The sequence below is a fragment of the Pristiophorus japonicus genome, chromosome 24 (assembly GCF_044704955.1).
Source record: "Pristiophorus japonicus isolate sPriJap1 chromosome 24, sPriJap1.hap1, whole genome shotgun sequence".
Taxonomy (NCBI): Eukaryota; Metazoa; Chordata; class Chondrichthyes; family Pristiophoridae; genus Pristiophorus; species Pristiophorus japonicus.
The window spans coordinates 16,466,324-16,489,696 of NC_092000.1; the positions used below are offsets into that span (position 1 = coordinate 16,466,324).

General features: G+C 48.6%; 1 protein-coding gene across 1 annotated transcript in view; it reads left to right on the forward strand.

Annotated features, from left to right (window-relative positions):
- The window catches only part of LOC139237760 (tetraspanin-1-like), a 32,294-nt gene extending 9,192 nt beyond the window's left edge, over nt 1-23,102 (forward strand). Inside the window, exons 3-7 of the mRNA XM_070866946.1 lie at nt 18-92; nt 11,591-11,698; nt 14,529-14,666; nt 17,293-17,376; nt 23,037-23,102. Of these exons, the coding sequence (XP_070723047.1) occupies nt 18-92; nt 11,591-11,698; nt 14,529-14,666; nt 17,293-17,376; nt 23,037-23,102 (471 nt within the window). The remainder of the gene's footprint in view (nt 1-17; nt 93-11,590; nt 11,699-14,528; nt 14,667-17,292; nt 17,377-23,036) is intronic.
- The last annotated feature ends 271 nt before the right edge of the window (nt 23,103-23,373 follow it).

A 23,373-nucleotide genomic window follows, 5' to 3' on the forward strand; every position in this document is an offset into this window, starting at 1 on the left:
GCTATTTCTCTTTACAGTTTTTCATCATAATACTGCTGATCTTCATAGCTCAGGTTGCAGGCGCTGTGGTTATCCTCGCCTTTTCTGGCTTGGTGAGTATCTCTGAAATCATAGATCTAGAAATTTACGGCACGGAAGGAAGCCATTCGACCCATTGTGTCCGTGCCGGCCGACAAAGAGCTATCCAGCCTAATCCCACTTTCCAGCTCTCGGTCCGTAGCCCTGTAGGTTACAGCAATTCAAGTACACATCCAGGTACTTTTCACATGTGCTATGAGGGTTTCTGCCTCTACCACCCTTTCAGACAGTGAGTTCCAGACCCCCACCATCCTCTGGGTGAAAAACATTCTCCTCAAATTGCCCCCTGAACTCCGACCAATTACTTTAAATCTGTGCCCCCTGGTTATTGATCCCTCTGCTAAGGAGAATAGATCCTTCCTATCCACTCTATCTAGGCCCCTCAAAAAGGTCCCTGTTATGTATCTGGACTTGTATTTACTCTGTACAGCCACCAGAGGGCTCATTCCCCGGAGACCCAAGGGATCTCATAATCCCTTGGGAGCACAGATATATAAGAGTGCTTCACAGGTTGGAGAGGCACTCTGGAGACCTGCAATAAAAAACCAAGGTCACACTTTACTTTGAGCTCACAGTGTTCAGTCTGACTCTTTCTCCATACACTAGAGTCTCCTCTCAGCCTCCTCTGTTCCAAAGAAAACAACCCCAGCCTATCCAATCTTTCCTCATAGCTAAAATTCTCCAGTCCAGGCATCCTCTTAAATCTCCTCCCTAGTGCAATCACATCTTTCCTGTAATGTGGTGACCAGAACTGCACGCAGTACTCTAGCTGTGGCCTAACTAGTATTTTACACAGTTCAAGCATAATATCCCTGCTCTTATATTCTATGCCTAAGCTATAAAGGCAAGAATCCGCTTTGCCTTCTTAACCACCTTATCTACCTGCCTTGCTACTTTCAGGGATCTATGGACATGCACTCCAAGATCCTTCAGTTCCTCTACACGTTTCAGTATTCTATCATTTATTGTGTATTTCCTTGCCTTGTTAGCCATCTCAAAATACATTACCTCACACTTCTCCGGATTGAATTCCATTTGCCACTGTTCTGCCCACCTGACCAGTTCATTGATATCTTCCTGCAGTCTACAGCTTTCTTCATTATCAACCACACGGCTAATTTTTGTATCATCTGCAAACTTCTTAATCACACCCCTTACATTCAAGTCCAAGTCATTGATATATACCACAAAAAATCAAGGGACCTAGTACTGAGCCCTGCAGAACCCCTCTGGAAACAGCCTTCCAGTCACAAAAACACCCATCGACCATTACCCTCTGCTTCCTGCCTCTGAGCCAATTTCAGATCCAACTTGCCATTTTTCCGTGGATCCCATGGAGCTTTTACTGTCGTAAAATAAAAGCTTCAATGATATTGGAGCAAGGTCAGCCAGGGAAGGAAAAACGTTTAGGAGATGCACATATAGATAGAGAGCACCATCACCTGCATGTTCCCCTCCAAGTAGCACACCATCCTGACTTGGAAAATCATCATCATAGGCAGTCCCTCGGAATGGAGGAAAACTTGCTTCCACTCCTAAAGTGAGTTCTTTGGTGGCTGAACAGTCCAACACGAAAGCCACAGACCCGGTCACAGGTGGGACAGATATTCGTCGGGGGAAGGGGGGGGGGGGGGGGGGAGGTGGCACTGATTTACCACACGCTCCTTCCGCTAACTGCGCTTGACCACTTCACACTCTCAGCGTTGAGATTCGAAGTACTCAACGCCCTCCCGGATGCACTTTCTTCACCTAGGGCAGTCTTCAGCCAGGGTCTCCCAGGTGTCAGTGGTGATGTCGCACTGCACCAGGGAGGCTTTGAGGGTGTCCTTATAACGTTTCCGCTGCCCACCTTTGGCTCGTTTGCCATGAAGGAGCTCAGTATAGAGCAATTGCTTAGGGAGTCTGGCATGCAAACTAAGTGGCCTGCCCAGCGAAGCTGATAAGAGTGTGGTTAGTGCTTCAATGCTGGGGATGTTAGCCTGAGCGAGGACACTGATGTTGGTGCATCTGTCCTCCCAGGGGATTGGCAAGATCTTGCAGAGACATCGTTAGTGATATATCTCCAGCGATTTGATGTGTCTTCTGTACATCGTCCATGCCTCTGATCCATACAGGAAGGCGGGTATTACTACAGCCCTGTAGACCACGAGCTTGGTGGGAGGTTTGAGGGCCTGGTCTTCGAACACGCTTTTCCTCAGGCGGCCGAAGGATGCACTGGCGCACTGGAGGCGATATTGAATCTCTGCATCACTGTCTGCCTTTGTTGACAAGAGGCTCCCGAGGTATGGAAAGTGATCCACGTTGTCGAGGGCCGTGCCGTGAATCTTGATGACTGGCGAGGGGTGGGGGGCAGTGCTGTGCGGCGAAGACAGGCTGGTGGAGGACCTTTGTCTTACGAATGTTAAGCGTAAGGCTCATGCTTTCATATGCCTCGGTGAATACATCGACTATATCCTGGAGTTCAGCCTCAGAATGTGTGTGGACGCAGGCATTGTCCACATACTGCAGTTCAACGACAGAGGTTTGCGTGATCTTGGACCTGGCCTGGAGGCGGGCGAAGTTAAACAGCTTCCCACTGGTTCTGTAGTTTAGTTCCACTCCAGCGGTGAGCTTGTTGACTGTGAGGTGGAGCATGGCTGCGAGGAAGATTGAGAAGAGGGTTGGAGCGATGACGCAGCCCTGTTTGACCCCGGTTCGGACGTGGAATGTGTCTATAATGGATCCGCTGGCAAGGATCATGGTCTGCATGTCGTCGTGGAGCAGGCGAAGGATATTGACAAATTTCTGGGGGCATCCAAAATGGAGGATGATGCTCCATTAAGCCCTCACGGTGGACAGTGTCAAAGGCCTTTATAAGATCGAAAAAGGCCATGTGTAAGGGCTGGCGCTGCTCCCTGCATTTTTCCTGCAGTTGTCGTGCTGCAAAGATCATGTCCGTTGTTACCCGTAGAGGACGAAATCCGCACTGTGATTCCGGCAGGAGCTCCTCGACCACAGGGAGAAGACGGTTAAGGAGAACTCTAGCGACAACCTTCCCAATGGTTGATAGCAGGGAGATTCCCCTGTAGTTGCCGCAGTCGGATTTGTTCCCCTTTTAAAAAATGGACACGATCACTGCATCTCTGTGTTCTCCCGGCATACTCTCCTCCCTCCAAATGAGATGAGGTCATTTATCCACGCCAACAGCACCTCATTGCCATATTTTAGCGCCTCAGCATGAATTCCATCCGCACCCGTAGTCTTGTTATTCTTGAGCTGTTTTATGGCTTTGCCTACCTCGTGCAACATTGGGGTTTCACTGAGGTGGTGGCGGATTGCATGCTGCGGGATGAAGTTGCGAACACTCAAGTCAAAAGCAGAGTCTCGATTGAGGAGATCTTCAAAGTGCTCCTTCCAGCGGGCCCTGACAGCCTCAGTGTCCTTGATGAGTGTTTCCCTGTTCTTGGCCAGGAGCAGGGGTGGGGTCTTGGGAGTTTGTACCATAGGTGGCCTTGACTGCAATGAAGAATCCTCGCGTATCGTGGCTGTCGGCTAGTTGTTGTATCACCTGCGTTTTCTCTATCCACCACCTGTTCTTTAGGTCCCGGGTTTTTTGTTGGACCTCAGCCTTGAGCCGTGTGTTGCTTTGTAGCTCCAGAGTTGGGTTGTTGCTTGAGGCTCAGAAATGCTCTGCGCTTACGATCTATTAGTTCTCGGATCTCCTGATCATTTTCAACAAACCAGGCCTGGTGTTTTCTGGTTGAGTAACCAAGTGTCTCTTCACAGGCACTGGTTATGGAAGCCTGGAGGGCAGACCAAGCGCTGTGGGCATTGAGCATCTCAGGGTCATCAAGTCACGCCAGATTGGCTGTGAGGTGCTGGCTGTATAGGGCTCTCGTAGCTGGATCTTTAAGTGCCCTGGTATTAACTTTTTTGTGGCACTGCTTCTGCTATCCCTTCTGCTTTGGGGTTATGTTAATATTGTTGATGATAGATCGGGTTAGGCGATGGTCCATCCAGCAATCGTCAGCTCCTGTCATGGCGCGGTTGATACGTTCATCCTTGCGATCCCCGACTCGGACGATGACATAGTCCAGCAGGTGCCAGTGTTTGGAGCGAGGTTGTTGCCACGATGCCTTGTATTTGTCCCTCTGGTGGAACAGGGTGTTGGTGATGAGTTTGTGTTCTAGACACTGTCGGGAGTAGGGTGCCATTGGAGTTGGATTTCCCAACTCCCTCTCTGCCAATCACACCTCTCCAGAGGGCTGTGTCTTTGCCGACCCTGGCATTAAAGTCACCTAGGAGGATCAACTTGTCGCTCGTGGGGGCGCGGGACAGGGATGTCTCGAGGTTAGAATAAAAACCCTCTTTAGCCTCATCCGTTGCATCGAGTGTTGGGGCCTACGCACTGATGACTGTGGCGCATTGGTTCCGGGATAGGGTAAGGCGAAGGCTGATGAGGCGTTCATTAACCCTGCAGGGGGCGTCTTTATGAGGCGGCCGACCAGTTCATTTTTGACAGCGAAGCCGGCTCCATGAAGGCGGCGTTCTTCCTCTGGTTTTCCTTTCTAGAAAAAGGTATACCCTCCACTTCCTTGAGCTGGCCTTCCCCTGCCCGCCGGGTCTTGCTTAGGGCGGCTATGTCGATGTCAAAGCGTCTAAGTTCCCAGGCCTGTTGGTGCTGGAGTTTCCATGAGGGTCTTGACGTTCCAGGTCCCGAACTTCATATTAGATGAGTGGAAGATGCCTGTGCGTGAGTTCTTTTAACATGGGGTGGTCGTTGCATACCGACTACCATGCGGGCTTAGCTGAGCAAGGTCTTGGTCCAGTGGCAGGGGGGTCCAAGACGACTGGAGACCAGGCACTGCCGTATGAGCCTAGTTGCCTACGGTGAGATATTGGCCGCAAGCTCGGCGCTGAGTAGTGCCCTTGATGGTAGCTGGTCTGCTGTTTGGTTGGGGGCAGGCATTGAGAGGGTCTTTAAGATGGCCGCCGGGGTGGCAGCTCCCTTGGGAACTCCCCTAACAAAACAAATTTAACCTTACAATCTTACATCTGACAACTTTTCACTCTCAACCTCCTTCCCTCCCACTGTCTAAACTTTCCCTAGCCTTAATAGACCCCAATAGGGGGTACATTTTCTTAAACTTTACCTTAAACCCTAATCCAACAATCCCCATAAATTCGGGCCTACCTCAGACGCGAACCTTCCCCCCCTAAACTCCACACCACTCATCTATGATGACGATGACTACCAGACACGACCGAGCCTCCTGCAGCAGCGACCTGGACCTGGACTTCTTTCCTCCTTCAGCAACCTTCTCCGGCGACCACCTCCTTCGACGTCGAATCAGCTGCCCCACCCGATCCTCGATCCTTAACAATGCCCGGTGAACCAGGTGAGCCTCCGATCAGGCGATCGGACCCCCTCCAGTGGCGATCGGGCCTCCACCCCTCCAACAACGATCAGGCCATTCCCAACGACAACCGGGTCCCCTCCAGCGGCGATTGGGCCTCCTCCAACAGAGATCGGGCCTTCTCCAGCAATGGCAGCTGGGCCTCTCCTCCTCGGCGGCGATTGAGCCTCCTCCTCTTCAGCGACGACGGCTGGCCTCTCCTCTTCCTTCAACTGGACCTCACCTCCTCAACGGTGATTGGGCCTCCTCCCCTTCAGCGATGACTGGGCCTCTCCTTCCCCGCTGATGACCTGGTCTCTTCTTCCCCAGCACGTAGTGAGTACCATGGCTGTGACCACCCTGACCTTCCACACTGAACTCCAGCAGACCGCTGACCCTTAATGCCTGCCCCCAACCAAGCAACTTGGAAATATATCGGCCATTCCTTCATCGTCGCTGGGTCAAAATCCTGGAACTCCCTCCCTAACAGCACTGTGGGAGCATCTTCATCACACGGACTGCAGCGATTTAAGGCAGTGGCTCACCACCACCTTCTCGGGTAATTAGCGATGGGCAATAAATGCCAGCGTTGCCAGCGATGGCCACATCCCGGAACGAATAAAAAAAAACAATAAAACATCACCCAACAGCTCAGTAGCTGAAGGCAGTATGTAACTGAGTATACTGATCAGACGATCGGTGCTCAGTTAGGCTGATCCTGCCGAGGGTCGCAGTTAAACAGCTACAATTTCCCTCAGTACCCAGATTGGAAAAAAGACTTGCATTTATATAGCACATTTTACATCCCAAAGCTCGTTACAGCCAGTGAAGTACATTTGGAGTGTAGTCACTGTTGTAATGTGGGAAACACGAGAGCCAATTTGCGCGCAGCAAGCTCCCACAAACAGCAATGTGATAATGACCAGATAATCGGCTTTAGTCATGTTGATTGAGGGATGAATATTGGCCAGGGCACCATGGATAACTCCCCTGCTCTTCTTCCCAAATAATGCCATGCGATCTCTAATGTTCATCTAAGAGGGCAGACGGGGCCTCGGTTTAACGTCTCATCCGAAAGTTGGCACCTCCGACTATTGTGTCTGTAAGCACTCTAGTAATGACTCCACGAGTTGAGGTATTGCACTTGAACTGTTGTGACCTTAGTCCATTTATTGCAGCTCCTGAATGAGGGTACAGTAAGGTGAGCTCTCTTTTATACTTGGTTAGCTGCAGTGTACAGGTGACCCCTAGGTCTCCACCAGTTGCACCCTCTGTGGTACAGGCATAGTGTATACAGTGTGAAGATACATTCAGTGGCCTTATGTAACTGTACATTGAGTGTACAGGGTATATACTTATACATATACAACATCACTTTCTCCTTCTCTCTTCCCCCCCCCCCCCAAGTCTTGTACCACTGGCCTTTGCACTGTGTGCTCTAGCACTCGACTTGAGTGCCCAAAGCCTTTGCACCTTGCCTGTGCTTGGGAATGGCTCTCTCCCGGTGGACTCCTAAGTCCTTATTGCCACAACATTGGGAAATGGTCAGCAGTGGACGGTGGAGGTTGCTGTGGGGGTTGAGTGGGTCCTTGGTGTGATCCATGTGTGTTCATGGCTACATACATCCATTTCCACCCCCCCCCCCATACATAGACCATGTGTGTGGCGCAACACCTGCAGTTACATGCATGTACAGAGGAAAAAAAAAAATAGTTACATCCTTGTTTGGGTTTAGCAGTAGTGGAGCAAGTACATTTTACAGGTAAGGTAAATACGTGGTGTTACAGTCTTGCCCCCTGGGGTGCAGGTGGGTGAGGACGCTAGTTCTAGTGTAACCGGACTGTGTCCAGGTTGTCTGATGGCGGCGCTGCGCCCCCTGCCAGCTAGGTGGGCTCGGATCGCTCACCTGGCTGAGTCGTAGGGCCTTTGCCGTTGCCTAGTGGTGGGCAGAGCCATAGGAATGTGTGGCCTCCCTGTCCTCCTTTGAGGGCTGCAGTATCGCCCTGCTCCAGCAGTAGTGGGAGCCTGGTCATCCCAGGTCCCGTCGGGAAGGCAGGAGGGTTCTGGCCTCTTGCTCCCAGTACTGGCCCTGGTGGCCAGAGAGGTAGAGCCGATCTGGGGCAGGGTTCCTGTAGTGGTACCTTTGCCATCCGCTGATGGCTGGCCCTGCCGTGGGTATGCTCCCTGTGTGTGTGGCCAAACTCCCTGGGGCATCACATTGGTCCCGAAGGCGCAGGCTACATGATCGGGTAGCCCGCTGGACCTGAGTGCTTCTGACGGGAGGTTGCCCTTGGTTTTGTCGGCGTACATGTAAAACCCGGCATCGCACATCATTCCTTCATTTACAGTCATGATACATTGGCTCCGACCGTAACCACCCGACATTGTTAGTTGTCTTTATATCTTCGCATTTGGCAATTACATCTTTTCTCTGTGTACTACCGGCATTGCTGTACAAGGTTACATTTAGATACTTGCATTTGTTAATTACATCTTTTACATGTGTATCACCGGCATCGCTGTACAAAAAGTGGAACTGTCCCTTTAATTGTGCTAGGTTGCCGGTCTCCTTTAAGAGGGCCTTGCAATCTTTACCCCAATCCGGTTTGCTGCTCGGCATCACATGTTGTTCCCTCAACGCTGCCCCTCGTGGACTGGTCACGGCCATCTTGACTTCAGACCACTACCTCGGTCTACACAGACGTCATCTTTTTTGTCTCCACGAGGTAAGCTGCCCAGGTTCTGCCGCGAAACAGGGAAGTTACCTTCTGCGCCGATCTTCTTCATCCGGAGTCCTGCCACTGGAGCCTGGAAGGTGAGGTCTGGTTGTTTGGGTGGATCATCTCGCCGCTGGGTTGTGCGATCTGTGTCGTCGCCATGCAGTCGAATTGGACGGTTAGATTTTCAGGTGCTGTGATGGATCCAAATTTGGGGCTGCATAGGACATCAATCGCCGGAGCCGGGAGGCTTTCCCAGCTCCCAACAGATTTGAATTTGTTTCATCCATCTTCTTCCCAGCAGCGTTGGACCATCACCAGCAATGATCCACAAAGGTAACTTGTGCATCGCGCCGCCATGGGACATCTGGACATCCACGCTGCCAACGACTGGGATGGTGTCGTTTGTGTAGGTGAGCAGCTTCATCTTGACGGGAGCATTTCAGGTCGTTCATTTAGATTGTCCCAGAGTTTCTCGAAGGCCGCCTGATTCATCAGTGATTGGCTCGCCCATGTCGACCTCCATCGAGACTGGAACGCCGTTGATTTCAACTTCCATTTCAACGGAGAACTCTTGGTGGAGCAGGTAAACACTCCGTACACCTCTTCATGGGGCTGAACTGCCTCCTGGACTCTCTCTTCCTCTTCATCGGCGCTGGAGCCCGGGTGATCGGCCAACTCTTCAGCGACTCGGTGAGTAAAATTTCTCTTGCACATTCGCTGGAGATGGCCTTTCACGTTACAATCTTTGCAAGTATAGTCTTTGTAGCGGCACTGGGGTCCTTGTGATTTTCTCCACAGTGCCAGCATGGAACTGGCCGGTTGGCCCCATATGGCGGACTCTGGGTTGCGGGACTCGGGGTAGCAGTCTTGCCACTAAAGGGCGCCAGTCAGTTCACGGTACTTGCCGGGTTAGAGTCCTGGTGAGTCATCATCCTCTTGGAATCGCAGGCCTGGCTGACGTTAATTGCCTTCCGCAGGGTGACTGTGGTGTCCGCAGAGAGCAGCCTGTGGAGGAGGCCCTCGTGGCCAATTCCAATAACAAAGATGTCCCTCAGTGCTTCGGTGAGGTGGTCGCCAAAATCACACGGTGCAGCCAATTGTCTCAGGTCTGCAGCATATTTTGTGATTTCTTGGCCTTCAGGCTACCGCCAGTGTGTGTAGAACTGGTGTCTGGCTGTGAGGATGCTCTCTTTGGGTTTGAGCTGTTCCTGTATCATCGTCACGAGCTCCTCGTACGGTTTGGTTGTCGTCTTCTCTGGGGCTAGCGAGTCCCTGACAAGGCCAGAAACGGTGGATCCACAACTGCTGAGCAGGATAGCTCTGCGCTTATCAGCCAGCGAGGTCGGTGTGTCTCCAACCAGGTCTTTCGCGATGAAAAAGTGTTCGAGCCTTTCCACAAAGGCATCCCAACTTCCCCATCAGCGAATTGTTGAAAGTTGCTAAGATTAGCCATTTTTCGCGTGGAAATTCGTAATCTCGTCCCGTTATTGTATTCGTAAGTACTCTAATAATGACTCCACAAGGTAAGGTATTCCACTTGAACTGTTGTGACCTTAGTCCATTTATTGCAGCTCCTGAATGAGGGTACATTTAAGGTGAACTCCCTTTTATACTTGGTTACCTGCAGTGTACAGCTGACCCCTAGGTCTCCACCAGTTGCACCCTCTGGTGGTACAGGCCTAGTGTATACAGTGTGAAGATACATTCAATGGTCTTATGTAATTGTACATTGAGTGTACAGGGTATATATTCATATTATACATACATAACACCAACAATGCAGGGCTCTCTCAGTACCGCACTGGAGAGTCAGCCAAGATTTTTGTGCTCAAGTCCCTGAAGTGGGTCATGAACTCACATGTACCAGATATAGAGGGCTTGATGAGTGGGGAACAAACATGGCAGATGGAATACAATTTGGGGAAGTATGAAGTTTTGGTCTCCATATTTAAGGAAGGATATACTTGCATTGGAGGCTTTTCAGAGAAGGTTCACTAGGTTGATTCCGGAGATGAGGGGATTGTCTTATGAAGATAGGTTGAGTAGGTTGGACCTATGCACATTGGAGTTCAGAAGAATGAGAGGTGATCTTATCAAACCATACAAAATAATGAGGGGACTTGACAAGGTTGATGCAGAGAGAACATTTCCATTCATAGGAGAAACTAAAACTAGGACATAGTCTCAGAATAAGGAGCCGCCCATTTAAAACTGAGGTGTGGAGGAATTTCTTCTCTCAGAGGGTTGTAAATCTATGGAATTCTCTGCCCTAGAGAGCTGTGGAGGTGGGTTATTGAATATATTTAAAACGGAGATAGTCAGATTTTTGAGCGATAAGGGAGTAAAGGGTTATGGGGATGGGGCGGGAAAGTGGAGCCGAGTCCATGATCGGATCAGCCATGATCGGAGTGAATGGTGCAGCAGGCTCGAAGAGCCAAATGGCCTACTCCTGCTCCTATTTCTTATGTCCTTATGCTCTTATGAAGTTATTCACTTTGGGAGGAAAAACAAAAAAGCAGAATATTTTTTGAATGGTGAGAGACTGGGAAATGTTTTCATTGAGGGACCTGGGTATCCTTGTACATGAATCCCAGAAAGTTAACATGCAGGTACAGCAAGCAGTTAGGAAAGCAAATGGTATGTTAGCTTTTGTTACAAAGGAATTCGAGTACAAGAGTAACTTACAATTATACGGGGCATTAGTGAGGCCACACCTGGAGTACTATGTACAGTTCTGGTCTCCTTAGCTATGGAAAGACATACCTGTCTTAGAGGGAGTGCAACGAAGGTTCACTCAACTAATTCCTGGGATGAGGGGATTGCCCTATGAGGAGACATTGAGACTAGACCCATATTACCTAGGGTTTAGAAGAATGAGAGGTGATTTAATTGAAACATGTAACATTCTTAAAAGGCTTGACAGGGTAGATGCTGAGAAAATGTTTCTCCTGGCTGGGGAGTCAAGAACCAGGAGTCACAGTCTCAGAATAAGGGATCGGCCATTTAGGACTGAGATGAGGAGAAATTTGGAATTCTCTATCCCAGAGAGCTGTGGAGCCTCAGTCGTTGAGTATATTCAAGACAGAAAGCCTTAACTATTCGGGAACTTGGAAATTGAGGAATATTGGGATAATGCGGGAAAGTGGAGTTGAGGTAGAAGATCAGCCATGATCTTACTGAATGGTGGAGCAGGCTCGAGGGGCCCAATGGCCCACTCTGCTCCTAGTTCTTATGTTATATTTCTAACTTTTTGACTCAGAGGCAAGAGTGTTACCAATTGAACCATGGCTGATACAGTAAAGATAACTTACAGTCTTTGTTTTGATACCCTAGAAGTTACAGCATTGCATATGTACATAAATATGACTTCGTTTCAAAATGATTTTCAATAAAAATATTTTTGTTTTGTTTTTCAAGGCTGACATTTTTATTCGCTACATTGAGATCGGGGCAGTGAAATCAATTAAAGAAGAATATGGCAAAACGTCAGAGATAACCGCCATATGGACAGCAGTAATGAAAGAGGTAAATAATGTAAAAGGCATAAATGTTTTGAATTGATATGTGCAATCTAATATAAAGTTAAGACTCTGTTATACTGAATCTTCTAGTTAAAAGTTTATTTGGTTTAAGATGACATTTGATAACTCTCCCTTTAATTCCCCGCTCCACTCCCACTCTGATATCTCCGTCCTCGGACTCCTGCACTTCCAATGAAGCTCAACGCAAGCTCGAGGAACAGCACCTCATCTTTCGTTTAGACACTTTACAGCCTTCTGAACTCAACATCGAGTTCAACAATTTCAGACTTTAACCTCTGTCCACATTTTGCACTGATGTATTTTTTCTCTGTGTTTCCCATGGCAGCTGGTAATTATCCTGCCATTCACACCCTATCTAAACTAACCTTTTTCTAACTTATGCCATTACCATCTCAATTCAGCCCATCATCTTCTTTGTCGCTCTCATCTCTTCTGTCTTCCACCCTATCACAGACCTTCCCTTTTGTTCTTTCCACCCCTCCCCCTTTCAATGCTCAAGAATTTGCTCTTTTCGAACACTCGCCAGTTCTGACGAAGGGTTGGCGACCCGAAACGTTAACTCTGTTTCTCTCTCCACAGATGCTGCCTGACACGCTGAGATTTCCAGCACTTTCTATTTTTATTCCAGATTCCAGCATCCACAGTATTTTGCTTTTTTGTGTTGACATGTGATAACTGATCTGTGCATTGTCCTCTCTACAATAACACAGGCTGATGTACAACCCAACTGTCTCACGCTATAAAAGGGGTTCAGTTACATCATAAGCCACAAGAGTTGGGGGTGGAAATTTGTTCTTCTGCCGCCCCTCTTAGCGCTCCGCTCCACATTCCGGGCCCAGCTGAAGAATTTTGCGGCAGCAGACACAATCCATTTGCCGACGTAAAGTGTACCGCTCCAAGCCGGGACACCGCCCCAACTGAGGCATGACTGAATTTCCACCGCTTGGTATTTGACAGGTCACTGGGCACAGGACACAACTAGGGCCAAGGTACCTGGTCCACAAAAGGAAGGTGGAGGGGAAGAAAATCATTACGGCGTCAGAAACTCCCTCAAAATAATTTGGAGTTTGATTTGAACTTTGGGCGGATTTTGGGCAGACAGGAAGCCGTTCAAAGCCTGCTGCCAATAGGCGGAAATCGCACGATGCACACACCACCCATTGGTACTTCACAATTCATCATCATCATAGGCGGTCCCTCGAACAATTACATCATGGGTCACACAACTACTGTAGGACCTCAATTTGCACATTGATAATAGATTCCCACCTGGAACAGGATCGGGAATGGGAACAGGGCAGTCAGTGGTGCACTGCCATTTTGGGCCCACTGCCCTCTTCCTTCCAAGTGGAGTTAGTGAACATAAGAATTAGGAGCAGGAGTAGACCATTTTTCCCTCAAGCCTGCTCCACCATTCAATAAGATCATGGCTGATCTGATCTTGGGCTCAGCTCCACCTGTCCCCTCCCCATAACCCCTGACCCCCTTGTGAAAATCAATCTTTTCTCTCAAATAAGCCAGTGAGCTTGACACTTGTATTTGATGAGTTAGGCTGTGGAAGATGCTGCCTTTCGTTCACTTTTCCACTACCATCACCTCACAGTTGTTATTTTGCCTGGCTTACTGCAATACACTCCAGGCATTGTGGTTCAACAGAAGCAGGCCGAAAGCTGCTGCTCACTTGAAGGATTTCCCCTCACAGAAGTCTTCAACAGGAATCCTGAAGCCGTTTCTAAACCCGATTGTCACACGATGCAGGTTGTTGCGGTGAAGTTTCCGGGTTGGGAGCTGGGGGGGGGGTCAGCGGGTGTGATCGGTGGCGGGTCGGGACCCAACTGTCAACCTACCACCACGCGCCTTTCGTCAAATGTCGGGTCTATCAGTGCTGAGCAGACGCAACACGCAGCGGAGGGGGAAGCAATTCAGGTCAATCATCATCATCATAGGCATTCTCTCGAACGAGGATGACTTGCTTCCACAGATGTTTCAATTAAGGACCCGATGTTCCACTCCTGAACTCCAATTGAAGGGGTAGAAGATGCCTGTGTGTTGATTTTTTTAAACGTGTGGTAACCGTTGCACATCAGCCACCACACGGGCTTGACAAAACTAGGCCTTTATCCAGTGGCAAGAGTTTACCAGTACAACTGGAGACCTGCTCAGCTGCAAGGACCTAGTGCGCACACATATCGCAGTGCGGGCTGGCCCGTGCTGCCGCTGGGCCCTCGGCTCCTCTGAGCGATGTGCGGCGGGAGATCGTGGTGGAGATGCGGCGAATGTTTGTGGCGGAGGAACGGCGAGAGATCAGGTCATTATGACCTTGTTAACAGAGGATTAAGAACGATTTTCAGCTCGCCTTCATAGTTTACCAGACCACCTGCAATTGTTTTTCTTTCGGGTACTTATCCAACTCTCTTTTGAAAACGGTGATTGAATCTGCCTCCACCACCCTCTCAGGCAGTGCATTCCAAATCCTGACCACTTGCTGCGTGAAAAAGTTTTTCCTCATGTCGCCTTTGGTTCTTTTGTCAATCACTTTAAATCGGTGTCCTCTGGTTCTTGAACCTCCGCCAATAGGAACAGTTTCTCTCTATCTACTATGTCCAGACTCCTCGTGATTTTGAACACATGTACCAAATCTCCTCTCACTTTCTCTGCTCCATGGATAACAACTCCAGCTTCTCCAGTCTCTCCACGTTTCTCGACCCTGGAACCATTCTTGTAAATCTTTTCTGTGCCCTCTCTGAGGCCTTCACATCCTTCGTAAAGTGCGGTGCCCAGTAGTAAATCCATTCTTCTTTTTTCTTTTCCAGTTCAAGTGTTGTGGATTCAACAGCTACAAAGACTTTATGTACTCTCCTTTCTTTAATGAATCATCATCAATGTACCCTCAGGAATGCTGCAATGGTCAATTTCAATGCAAGAGCAACGATATCAAGACTTCTCTGCCGGTAACGTATGCATTTCTCGTACACTGTTACTTTAACATCTCGCTATCGTGGATGCTGTGCCCATATAAAATCCCTCAAGATTCAGTTGGCTAAAACGGTGAACAACATGATCACTAAGGTGCAGAAGTTCCCAGGTTTAGCAGTATGTAACAGTCATGAATGGTCCAGGTTCAATCCTATTATCTGCTAAATTATCTGAGTTGAATCATACTAATGGAAAGATAGAAAGAAAAAAAAAACGGGATTTCTATAGCGTCTTTCTCGTTCACATGGTGTCCCAAAGCGCTTCAAAGCCAATGAAGTGCTGTTTGAGATGTAGTCACTGTTGTTAAATAGACAAACGCGGCAATCAATTTGCACACAGCAAGGTACCACAACCTGCTATGAAATAACCACCACCTGCTATGAAATAACCACCACAAACTTAATGAAAAAATTACCTCATTTTTTGGTGTTAATAATAAATGTTAACCAGGACACCACGAGAACGTCCCTGCTCAAACAGGGCCACGGGATCTTTTACATCTATCTGGACAGGCAGACTGGGCCTCGGTTTAACGTCTCATTCAAAAGGCGGCACCTCTGACAGTGCGGCGCTCCCTCAGCACTGCACCAAAGTTTTTGCTCAGACGGGACGGAGTGTGGGGGGTGAATTTCATTTTAAACATGTTAATGAGGGTCCGAAGCCTCTGTTTTAACTTACTGTGCAGGTTTAACTGCAGGTGGCCGTGGATCCCAGGGCTCAGGATTCCTGGAGCTCCCCCACCAGCAGCCCCATCGGTTTCGGAGATCGGACTCCTCCACGGGATCTGAACTCCCCCCGGATTCATGGATTGGACACCCCGCCCCCGCAATCCTCCCAGGGTTGGGGATCGGAAACCACCCTCCCCCCCCTGGGGTCGGGGATCGGACCCCGCTCGGGATTGGGACTTCCCCCGGGTGGGAAATGGATCTCCTCTCCCCATCCCAGGCATGGAGCCGCCCGCCCCTCCCCTCACTGACATCCAGCACCAACCCGTTACTGCAGCGACCTGTCCAGTCAGTGTTCCCCGCCCAACTGAAAGTCAGCCGGTCAAATCAGGCTGGCTTCTGGCGGGGCGACCCGCCCATAATGTCGCACAGCACGCTGTAGAAAAACTCTACAGGGTACGAGAAATCCCGAACTTCCAGGTTATCGGCAGTCTACTTCCCCCGCCTCCCACACTTTGGGTGGGTCGGATACGGGAAAATCCAGCCCAATGACTAGGCAGGGTTTCTGCGCCCATATCTTTAAGGGAGGAGAAAGGGAAAAAATTGGTTAGAAAATCTTCTTTTCTTAGGCAGTCCCCGGAGTCGAGGATGACTTGCTTCCACACCAAAATGATCTCTAAGGTGACTGATGAAACCAACACTGGCCAGGTCCCAAGCTTCATTTTAAAGGGCGGAAGATGCCTTTGCGTGACTTCTTTTAACGTGGGGTGGCCGTTGCACACCAGCCACCACACGGATTTGGTAGAGCAGTGTCTTGGTCCAGTGGCAAGCGGATCCAAAACAACTGGAGACCAGGCTCCGCTGCAAGGGCCCAGCACACACACTTATATAACCAGTTGCAGCCTGGAATGAGCGCAAGTCCTAGCCACATTCCAAATACAACTGAATACAGAACAAGCCTATCGCAGATGGTACAGGTTGAGCCTCCGGAATCTCCCCCGGAATGTGGACCGATTGGTGGCAGGGTCGTCCAGAATCCATAAAATGTTCCGGAATCCGGACCCGCTGACCCTGCCAACCTCAAAGTCCCACCTCCGCCCGACCTCGGGTCTCGTCTCGCCACCGTCCCTCACCTCGCCGCCGCCCGACCTCGGCCCCTCGCCTCGCCGCCGCCCGACCTCGGCCCCTCGCCTCGCCGCCGCCCGACCTCGGCCCCTCGCCTCACTGCCACTGCCTTTAACCTCGAAGCCTCCTCGCCGGCCCGCCCAAATACCTCCTCCGTGATGGGGCCGCCCGACCAGCTCTTCAGCAGGCCCCACCCTACCACCTCCTCAGCGGCGAGCCCTGCCCGAACTCTTCCCCGGCAGCAGGGCCCCGCCCGAGCACCTCTCCGGTGGCGGGGCCCCGGTCGACAACCTCGTCGCCCGGCGAACACCAACCGCATCTCCCCCCACCCCCCCCAACGTTCCGAAATCCCGAAATACCCGAACCTGGGCTCGGGTGTTTCCGGATTCGTGACGTCAGAAAGATGTTCCAAAATCCTACAAAATGCAAAATCCGGAACAGCCTCGGTCCGAAGGGTTCCAGATTCAGGGCTCTGCACCTGTAACTATAAGTGCACTGAATAATCCTGTGAGCAGAGTAATCCTCTGTTCAAACACATTCAGTACAGCAATAACCACTGCTGTAATTATTTGATTATCATTTCACTATTGTCTTTAATTTCATGAACTGAACCTGTGAATGTGAGATCAATCAGTGAAATTAAAGAAACAGTGGAACAATTGAGCGACAGCCTTGTGGCTAAGGAAACGGCAACTAAATCTTTCACCATCAACAAGTTCCAAATTACTTTGGGGCCCATAACTTGGATTTGTTACAGTTGATTTTATGTAAAGACAAAGGATGTAATTTTTTTTTTTTAAATTGTTTTCAGGGTTGCTACAAGGCATTTCTGAAATATTTGAAGAGCAACACTATGATTGTCGGTATAGTTGCTTTGGGAATTGCTATACTTGAGGTATGGAATTGTAAGCCTAAACTGGAAATGTTTACAATGGCAATGATGTGCGGGTTAAAATGGTTAAATTATGAGGCCAGGCTGCATAGACTTGGCTTGTATTGCCCTGAATATTGAAGAATAAGAGGCGAGGTGCTTAAGAGGATTAAAGGATTCGATAGTGTAGATAGAGAGAAACTATTTCCTCTGGTGGGGCGTGTAATGTATGCACCTCTGAGTACAAGCCTGTGAGCATAGAGCTGTTGAAAGTTGCAGCCCCTCTTGCATTATTTGAAGGGGCTGCTCCTCGATTTGTGGCTGCACGTCATTCGCACGCTCCTGATCTTTGAGCACTCTGTGCGGAGGGGAGCTGGCAGGTCGGAGGGCCTCCTCGTAAGACTGCTCCTGGGCATGACCTATGTGGCCATTAACCGGTCTAGGCAGCGGTCGGTCAAGGGGGTCGTTCAGTTCGTCTGCCTGCCTCTCTTCCGCGCTACATTCGCGCCAGGGTGTCCCTGGAGATGAGCAAGTGGTATCCACCGGTACGCTTGTGGCCTTCCACAAGAGGTGGACGCTGGAGGGACTGGAGTACATCATCACCCCTGGCAAACAAGTTTTAATTTGATTTAAATGTCCTTAAAAGTTTATTTTGAAATTTGTGGGTTCTAGTGCCCTCGCCAAAAAGAGGCGCTTGGTTTTACGTTTCTACTAAAATAGTTGTAGAGCTGTTGCATTGGGAGTGGCTTAGCCAGTCACGTGATGTTCACAATAAAACCCAGACAGTTGATTCTAAGTTATCCACGGTGAGATATGCAGTTGTGAACCTGGTGGATGAACTGGTAATGCGTAGTGTGATTATTAAACCTTTGTTAATAAACCAACTAGTTCTTAGAAACATAGAAACATAGAAACATAGAAAATAGGTGCAGGAGTAGGCCATTCGGCCCTTCTAGCCTGCACCGCCATTCAATGAGTTCATGGCTGAACATTCAACTTCAGTACCCCATTCCTGCTTTCTCGCCATACCCCTTGATCCCCCTAGTAGTAAGGACCTCATCTAACTCCTTTTTGAATATATTTAGTGAATTGGCCTCAACAACTTTCTGTGGTAGAGAATTCCACAGGTTCACCACTCTCTGGGTGAAGAAGTTCCTCCGCATCTCGGTCCTAAATGGCTTACCCCTTATCCTTAGACTGTGACCTCTGGTTCTGGACTTCCCCAACATTGGGAACATTCTTCCTGCATCTAACCTGTCTAAACCCGTCAGAATTTTAAACGTTTCTATGAGGTCCCCTCTCATTCTTCTGAACTCCAGTGAATACAAGCCCAGTTGATCCAGTCTTTCTTGATAGGTCAGTCCCGCCATCCCGGGAATCAGTCTGGTGAACCTTCGCTGCACTCCCTCAATAGCAAGAATGTCCTTCCTCAGGTTAGGAGACCAAAACTGTACACAATACTCCAGGTGTGGCCTCACCAATGCCCTGTACAACTGTAGCAACACCTCCCTGCCCCTGTACTCAAATCCCCTTGCTATGAAGGCCAACATGCCATTTGCTTTCTTAACCGCCTGCTGCACCTGCATGCCAACCTTCAATGACTGATGTACCATGACACCCAGGTCTCTTTGCACCTCCCCTTTTCCTAATCTGTCACCATTCAGATAATAGTCTGTCTCTCTGTTTTTACCACCAAAGTGGATAACCTCACATTTATCCACATTATACTTCATCTGCCATGCATTTGCCCACTCACCTAACCTATCCAAGTCGCTCTGCAGCCTCAACAGCATCCTCCTCGCAGCTCACACTGCCACCCAACTTAGTGTCATCCGCAAATTTGGAGATACTACATTTAATCCCCTCATCTAAATCATTAATGTACAGTGTAAACAGCTGGGGCCCCAGCACAGAACCTTGCGGTACCCCACTAGTCACTGCCTGCCATTCTGAAAAGTACCCATTTACTCCTACTCTTTGCTTCCTGTCTGACAACCAGTTCTCAATCCATGTCAGTACACTACCCCCAATCCCATGTGCTCTAACTTTGCACATCAATCTCTTGTGTGGGACCTTGTCGAACGCCTTCTGAAAGTCCAAATATACCACATCAACTGGTTCTCCCTTATCCACTCTACTGGAAACATCCTCAAAAAATTCCAGAAGATTTGTCAAGCATGATTTCCCTTTCACAAATCCATGCTGACTTGGACCTATCATGTCACCTCTTTCCAAATGCACTGCTATGACATCCTTAATAATTGATTCCATCATTTTACCCACTACCGATGTCAGGCTGACCGGTCTATAATTCCCTGTTTTCTCTCTCCCTCCTTTTTTAAAAAGTGGGGTTACATTGGCTACCCTCCACTCCATAGGAACTGATCCAGAGTCAATGGAATGTTGGAAAATGACTGTCAACGCATCCGCTATTTCCAAGGCCACCTCCTTAAGTACTCTGGGATGCAGTCCATCAGGCCCTGGGGATTTATCGGCCTTCAATCCCATCAATTTCCCCAACACAATTTCCCGGCTAATAAGGATATCCCTCAGTTCCTCCTCCTTACTAGACCCCCCGACCCCTTTTATAACCGGAAGGTTGTTCGTGTCCTCCTTCGTGAATACCGAACCAAAGTACTTGTTCAATTGGTCCACCATTTCTTTGTTCCCCGTTATGACTTCCCCTGATTCTGACTGCAGGGGACCTACGTTTGTCTTTACTAACCTTTTTCTCTTTACATATCTATAGAAACTTTTGCAATCCGTCTTAATGTTCCCTGCAAGCTTCTTCTCATACTCCATTTTCCCTGCCCTAATCAAACCCTTTGTCCTCCTCTGCTGAGTTCTAAATTTCTCCCAGTCCCCAGGTTCGCTGCTATTTCTGGCCAATTTGTATGCCACTTCCTTGGCTTTAATACTATCCCTGATTTCCCTTGATAGCCACGGTTGAGCCACCTTCCCTTTTTTATTTTTATGCCAGACAGGAATGTACAATTGTTGTAGTTCATCCATGCGGTCTCTAAATGTCTGCCATTGCCCATCCACAGTCAACCCCTTAAGTATCATTTGCCAATCCATCCCAGCCAATTCACGCCTCATACCTTCAAAGTTAGCCTTCTTTAAGTTCTGGACCATGGTCTCTGAATTAACTGTTTCATTCTCCATCCCAATGCAGAATTCCACCATATTATGGTCACTCTTCCCCAAGGGGCCTCGCACAACGAGATTGTTAATTAATCCTCTCTCATTACATAACACCCAGTCTAAGATGGCCTCCCCCCTAGTTGGTTCCTTGACATATTGGTCTAAAAAACCATCCCTTATGCACTCCAGAAAATCCTCCTCCACCGTATTGCTTCCAGTTTGGTTAGCCCAATCTATGTGCATATTAAAGTCACCCATTATAACTGCTGCACCTTTATTGCATGCACCCCTAATTTCATGTTTGATGCCCTCCCCAACATCACTACTACTGTTTGGAGGTCTGTACACAACTCCCACTAACGTTTTTTGCCCTTTGGTGTTCTGCAGCTCTACCCATATAGATTCCACATCATCCAAGCTAATGTCCTTCCTAACTATTGCCTTAATCTCCTCCTTAACCAGCAATGCTACCCCACCTCCTTTTCCTTTTATTCTATCCTTCCTGAATGTTGAATACCCCTGGATGTTGAGTTCCCAGCCCTGATCATCCTGGAGCCACGTCTCCGTAATCCCAATCACATCATATTTGTTAACATCTATTTGCACAGTTAATTCATCCACCTTATTGCGGATACTCCTTGCATTAAGACACAAAGCCTTTAGGCTTGTTTTTTTAACACCCTCTGTCCTTTTAGAATTTTGCTGTACAATGGCCCTTTTTGTTCTTTGCCTTGGGTTTCTCTGCCCTCCACTTTTCCTCATCTCCTTTCTGTCTTTTGTTTTTGCCTCCTTTTTGTTTCCCTCTATCTCCCTGCATTGGTTCCCATCCCCCTGCCATATTAGTTTAACTCCTCACCAACAGCACTAGCAAACACTCCCCCGAGGACATTGGTTCCGATTCTGCCCAGGTGCAGACCGTCCGGATTGTACTGGTCCCACCTCCCCCAGAACCGGTTCCAATGCCCCAGGAATTTGAATCCCTCCCTGCTGCACCATTGCTCAAGCCACGTATTCATCTGAGCTATCCTGCAATTCCTACTCTGACTAGCACGTGGCACTGGTAGCAATCCCGAGATTACTACTTTTGAGGTCCTACTTTTTAATTTAGCTCCTAGCTCCTTAAATTCATTTCGTAGGAACTCATCCCTTTTTTTTACCTATGTCATTGGTACCAACGTGCACCACGACAACTGGCTGTTCTCCCTCCCTTTTTAGAATGTCCTGCACCCGCTCCGAGACATACTTGACCCTTGCACCAGGGAGGCAACATACCATCCTGGAGTCTTTGTTGCGGCCGCAGAAACGCCTATCTATTCCCCTTACAATTGAATCCCCTATCACTAAGATCAATGTGTTGCTATGAATTCTTAAGCAAAGAACCCATGAAGCAAATTCTGCAGACCAAGAAGGTCTCACTTGGGTATCCCCACAGAATTGTACCACTGCTTTTCTTGATATATATTAAATGACTTAGACTCGGATGTACAGGGCACAATTTCAAAATTTGCAGATGCCACAAAACTGGGAAGTATAGTGAACAGTGCGGGGGAAGAGTGATAGACTTCAAGTGGACGTAGACAGACTAGTGAAATGGGCGGGCGCGTGGCAGAGGAAATTTAAAGTGCGAAGTGATACATTTTGGTAGGGCGAATGAGGAGAGGCAATATAAATTAACAGGAGTGCATGAACAGAGAGATCTGGGGGTATATGTGCACAAATCATTGAAGGTGGCAGGGCAGGTTGAGAAAGCTGTTAAAAAAACACACAGGATCCTGGACTTCATAAATAGAAGCATAGAGTACAGAAGCAAGGAAGGTATGATGAACCTTTATAAAACACTGTTGTGGCCTCAACTGGAGTATTATGTCCAATTCTGGACACCGCCTTAGAGAGGATGCAGAAAAGATTTACAAGAATGATCGACTTCAGCCTCGTGCATAGACTGGAGATGCTGGGGTTGTTCTCCTTGGAGCAGAGAAGGCGGAGAGTAGATTTGATAGGGGCGTTCAAAGTCTGGACAGAGTAGATAGAGAGAAACTGTTCCCATTGGCGGAAGGGTCGAGAACCAGAGGACACAGATTTAAGGTGATTGGCAGAAGAACGAAAGACGACCTGAGGAAAAGCTTTTTTACGCAGCGAGTGGTTAGGATCTGGAATGCACTGCCCGAGAGGTTGGTGGAGGCAGACTCAATCGTGGCTTTCAAAAGGGAATTGCAGAAGTGCCTGAAGTTAAAGAATTTGCAGAACTGCGGGGAAAGGGCGGGGGAGTGGGACTAAATGAAGTGCTCTTGCAGAGAGCCGGCTCGGGCTCAACGGGCCGAATGGCCTCCTTCCGTGCTGTGACCATGCTGCATTCCAGATCCTAACCACTTGCTGAGTAAAAAAGTTTTTCCTCATGTTGCCTTTGGTTCTTCTGTCAATCACCTTAAATCTGAACGAGTTTTTAAAAAATCCCTCTTCCCAAAAGTGAAACAATGTGTACTGCTGTAACGTAAATAAATGGAGAGTTGGTGATTGTTCGTTCTTTTTCAACTTTACAGATAGGGGCGATGGCAGCCTCCATGACAATGTACTGTCAAATCCAGAAACTGGAAAAGGTCGCCTGAGTATGGAGCAGAAATGATGTGCTTGCTGCACCACTATATATTATAATTTGTTTGCCTTTTGCCTTTCCTTCAATTGCACTTGTTTCTGACTATGTATAGGGTGCTTGTTGTTGATACACTAGAAGGCTTTGCAATAAATATCTATCAATATGTATTAGGCCACAGGATGTCAGTGAGGCAAAAATGTGAACTCTTTCAGAAATGATCCCATTTCAACTCAAGTTGTCCCACCTGCCCATTTTTTGTCGGTGGAAATTGATGAATTGCATAA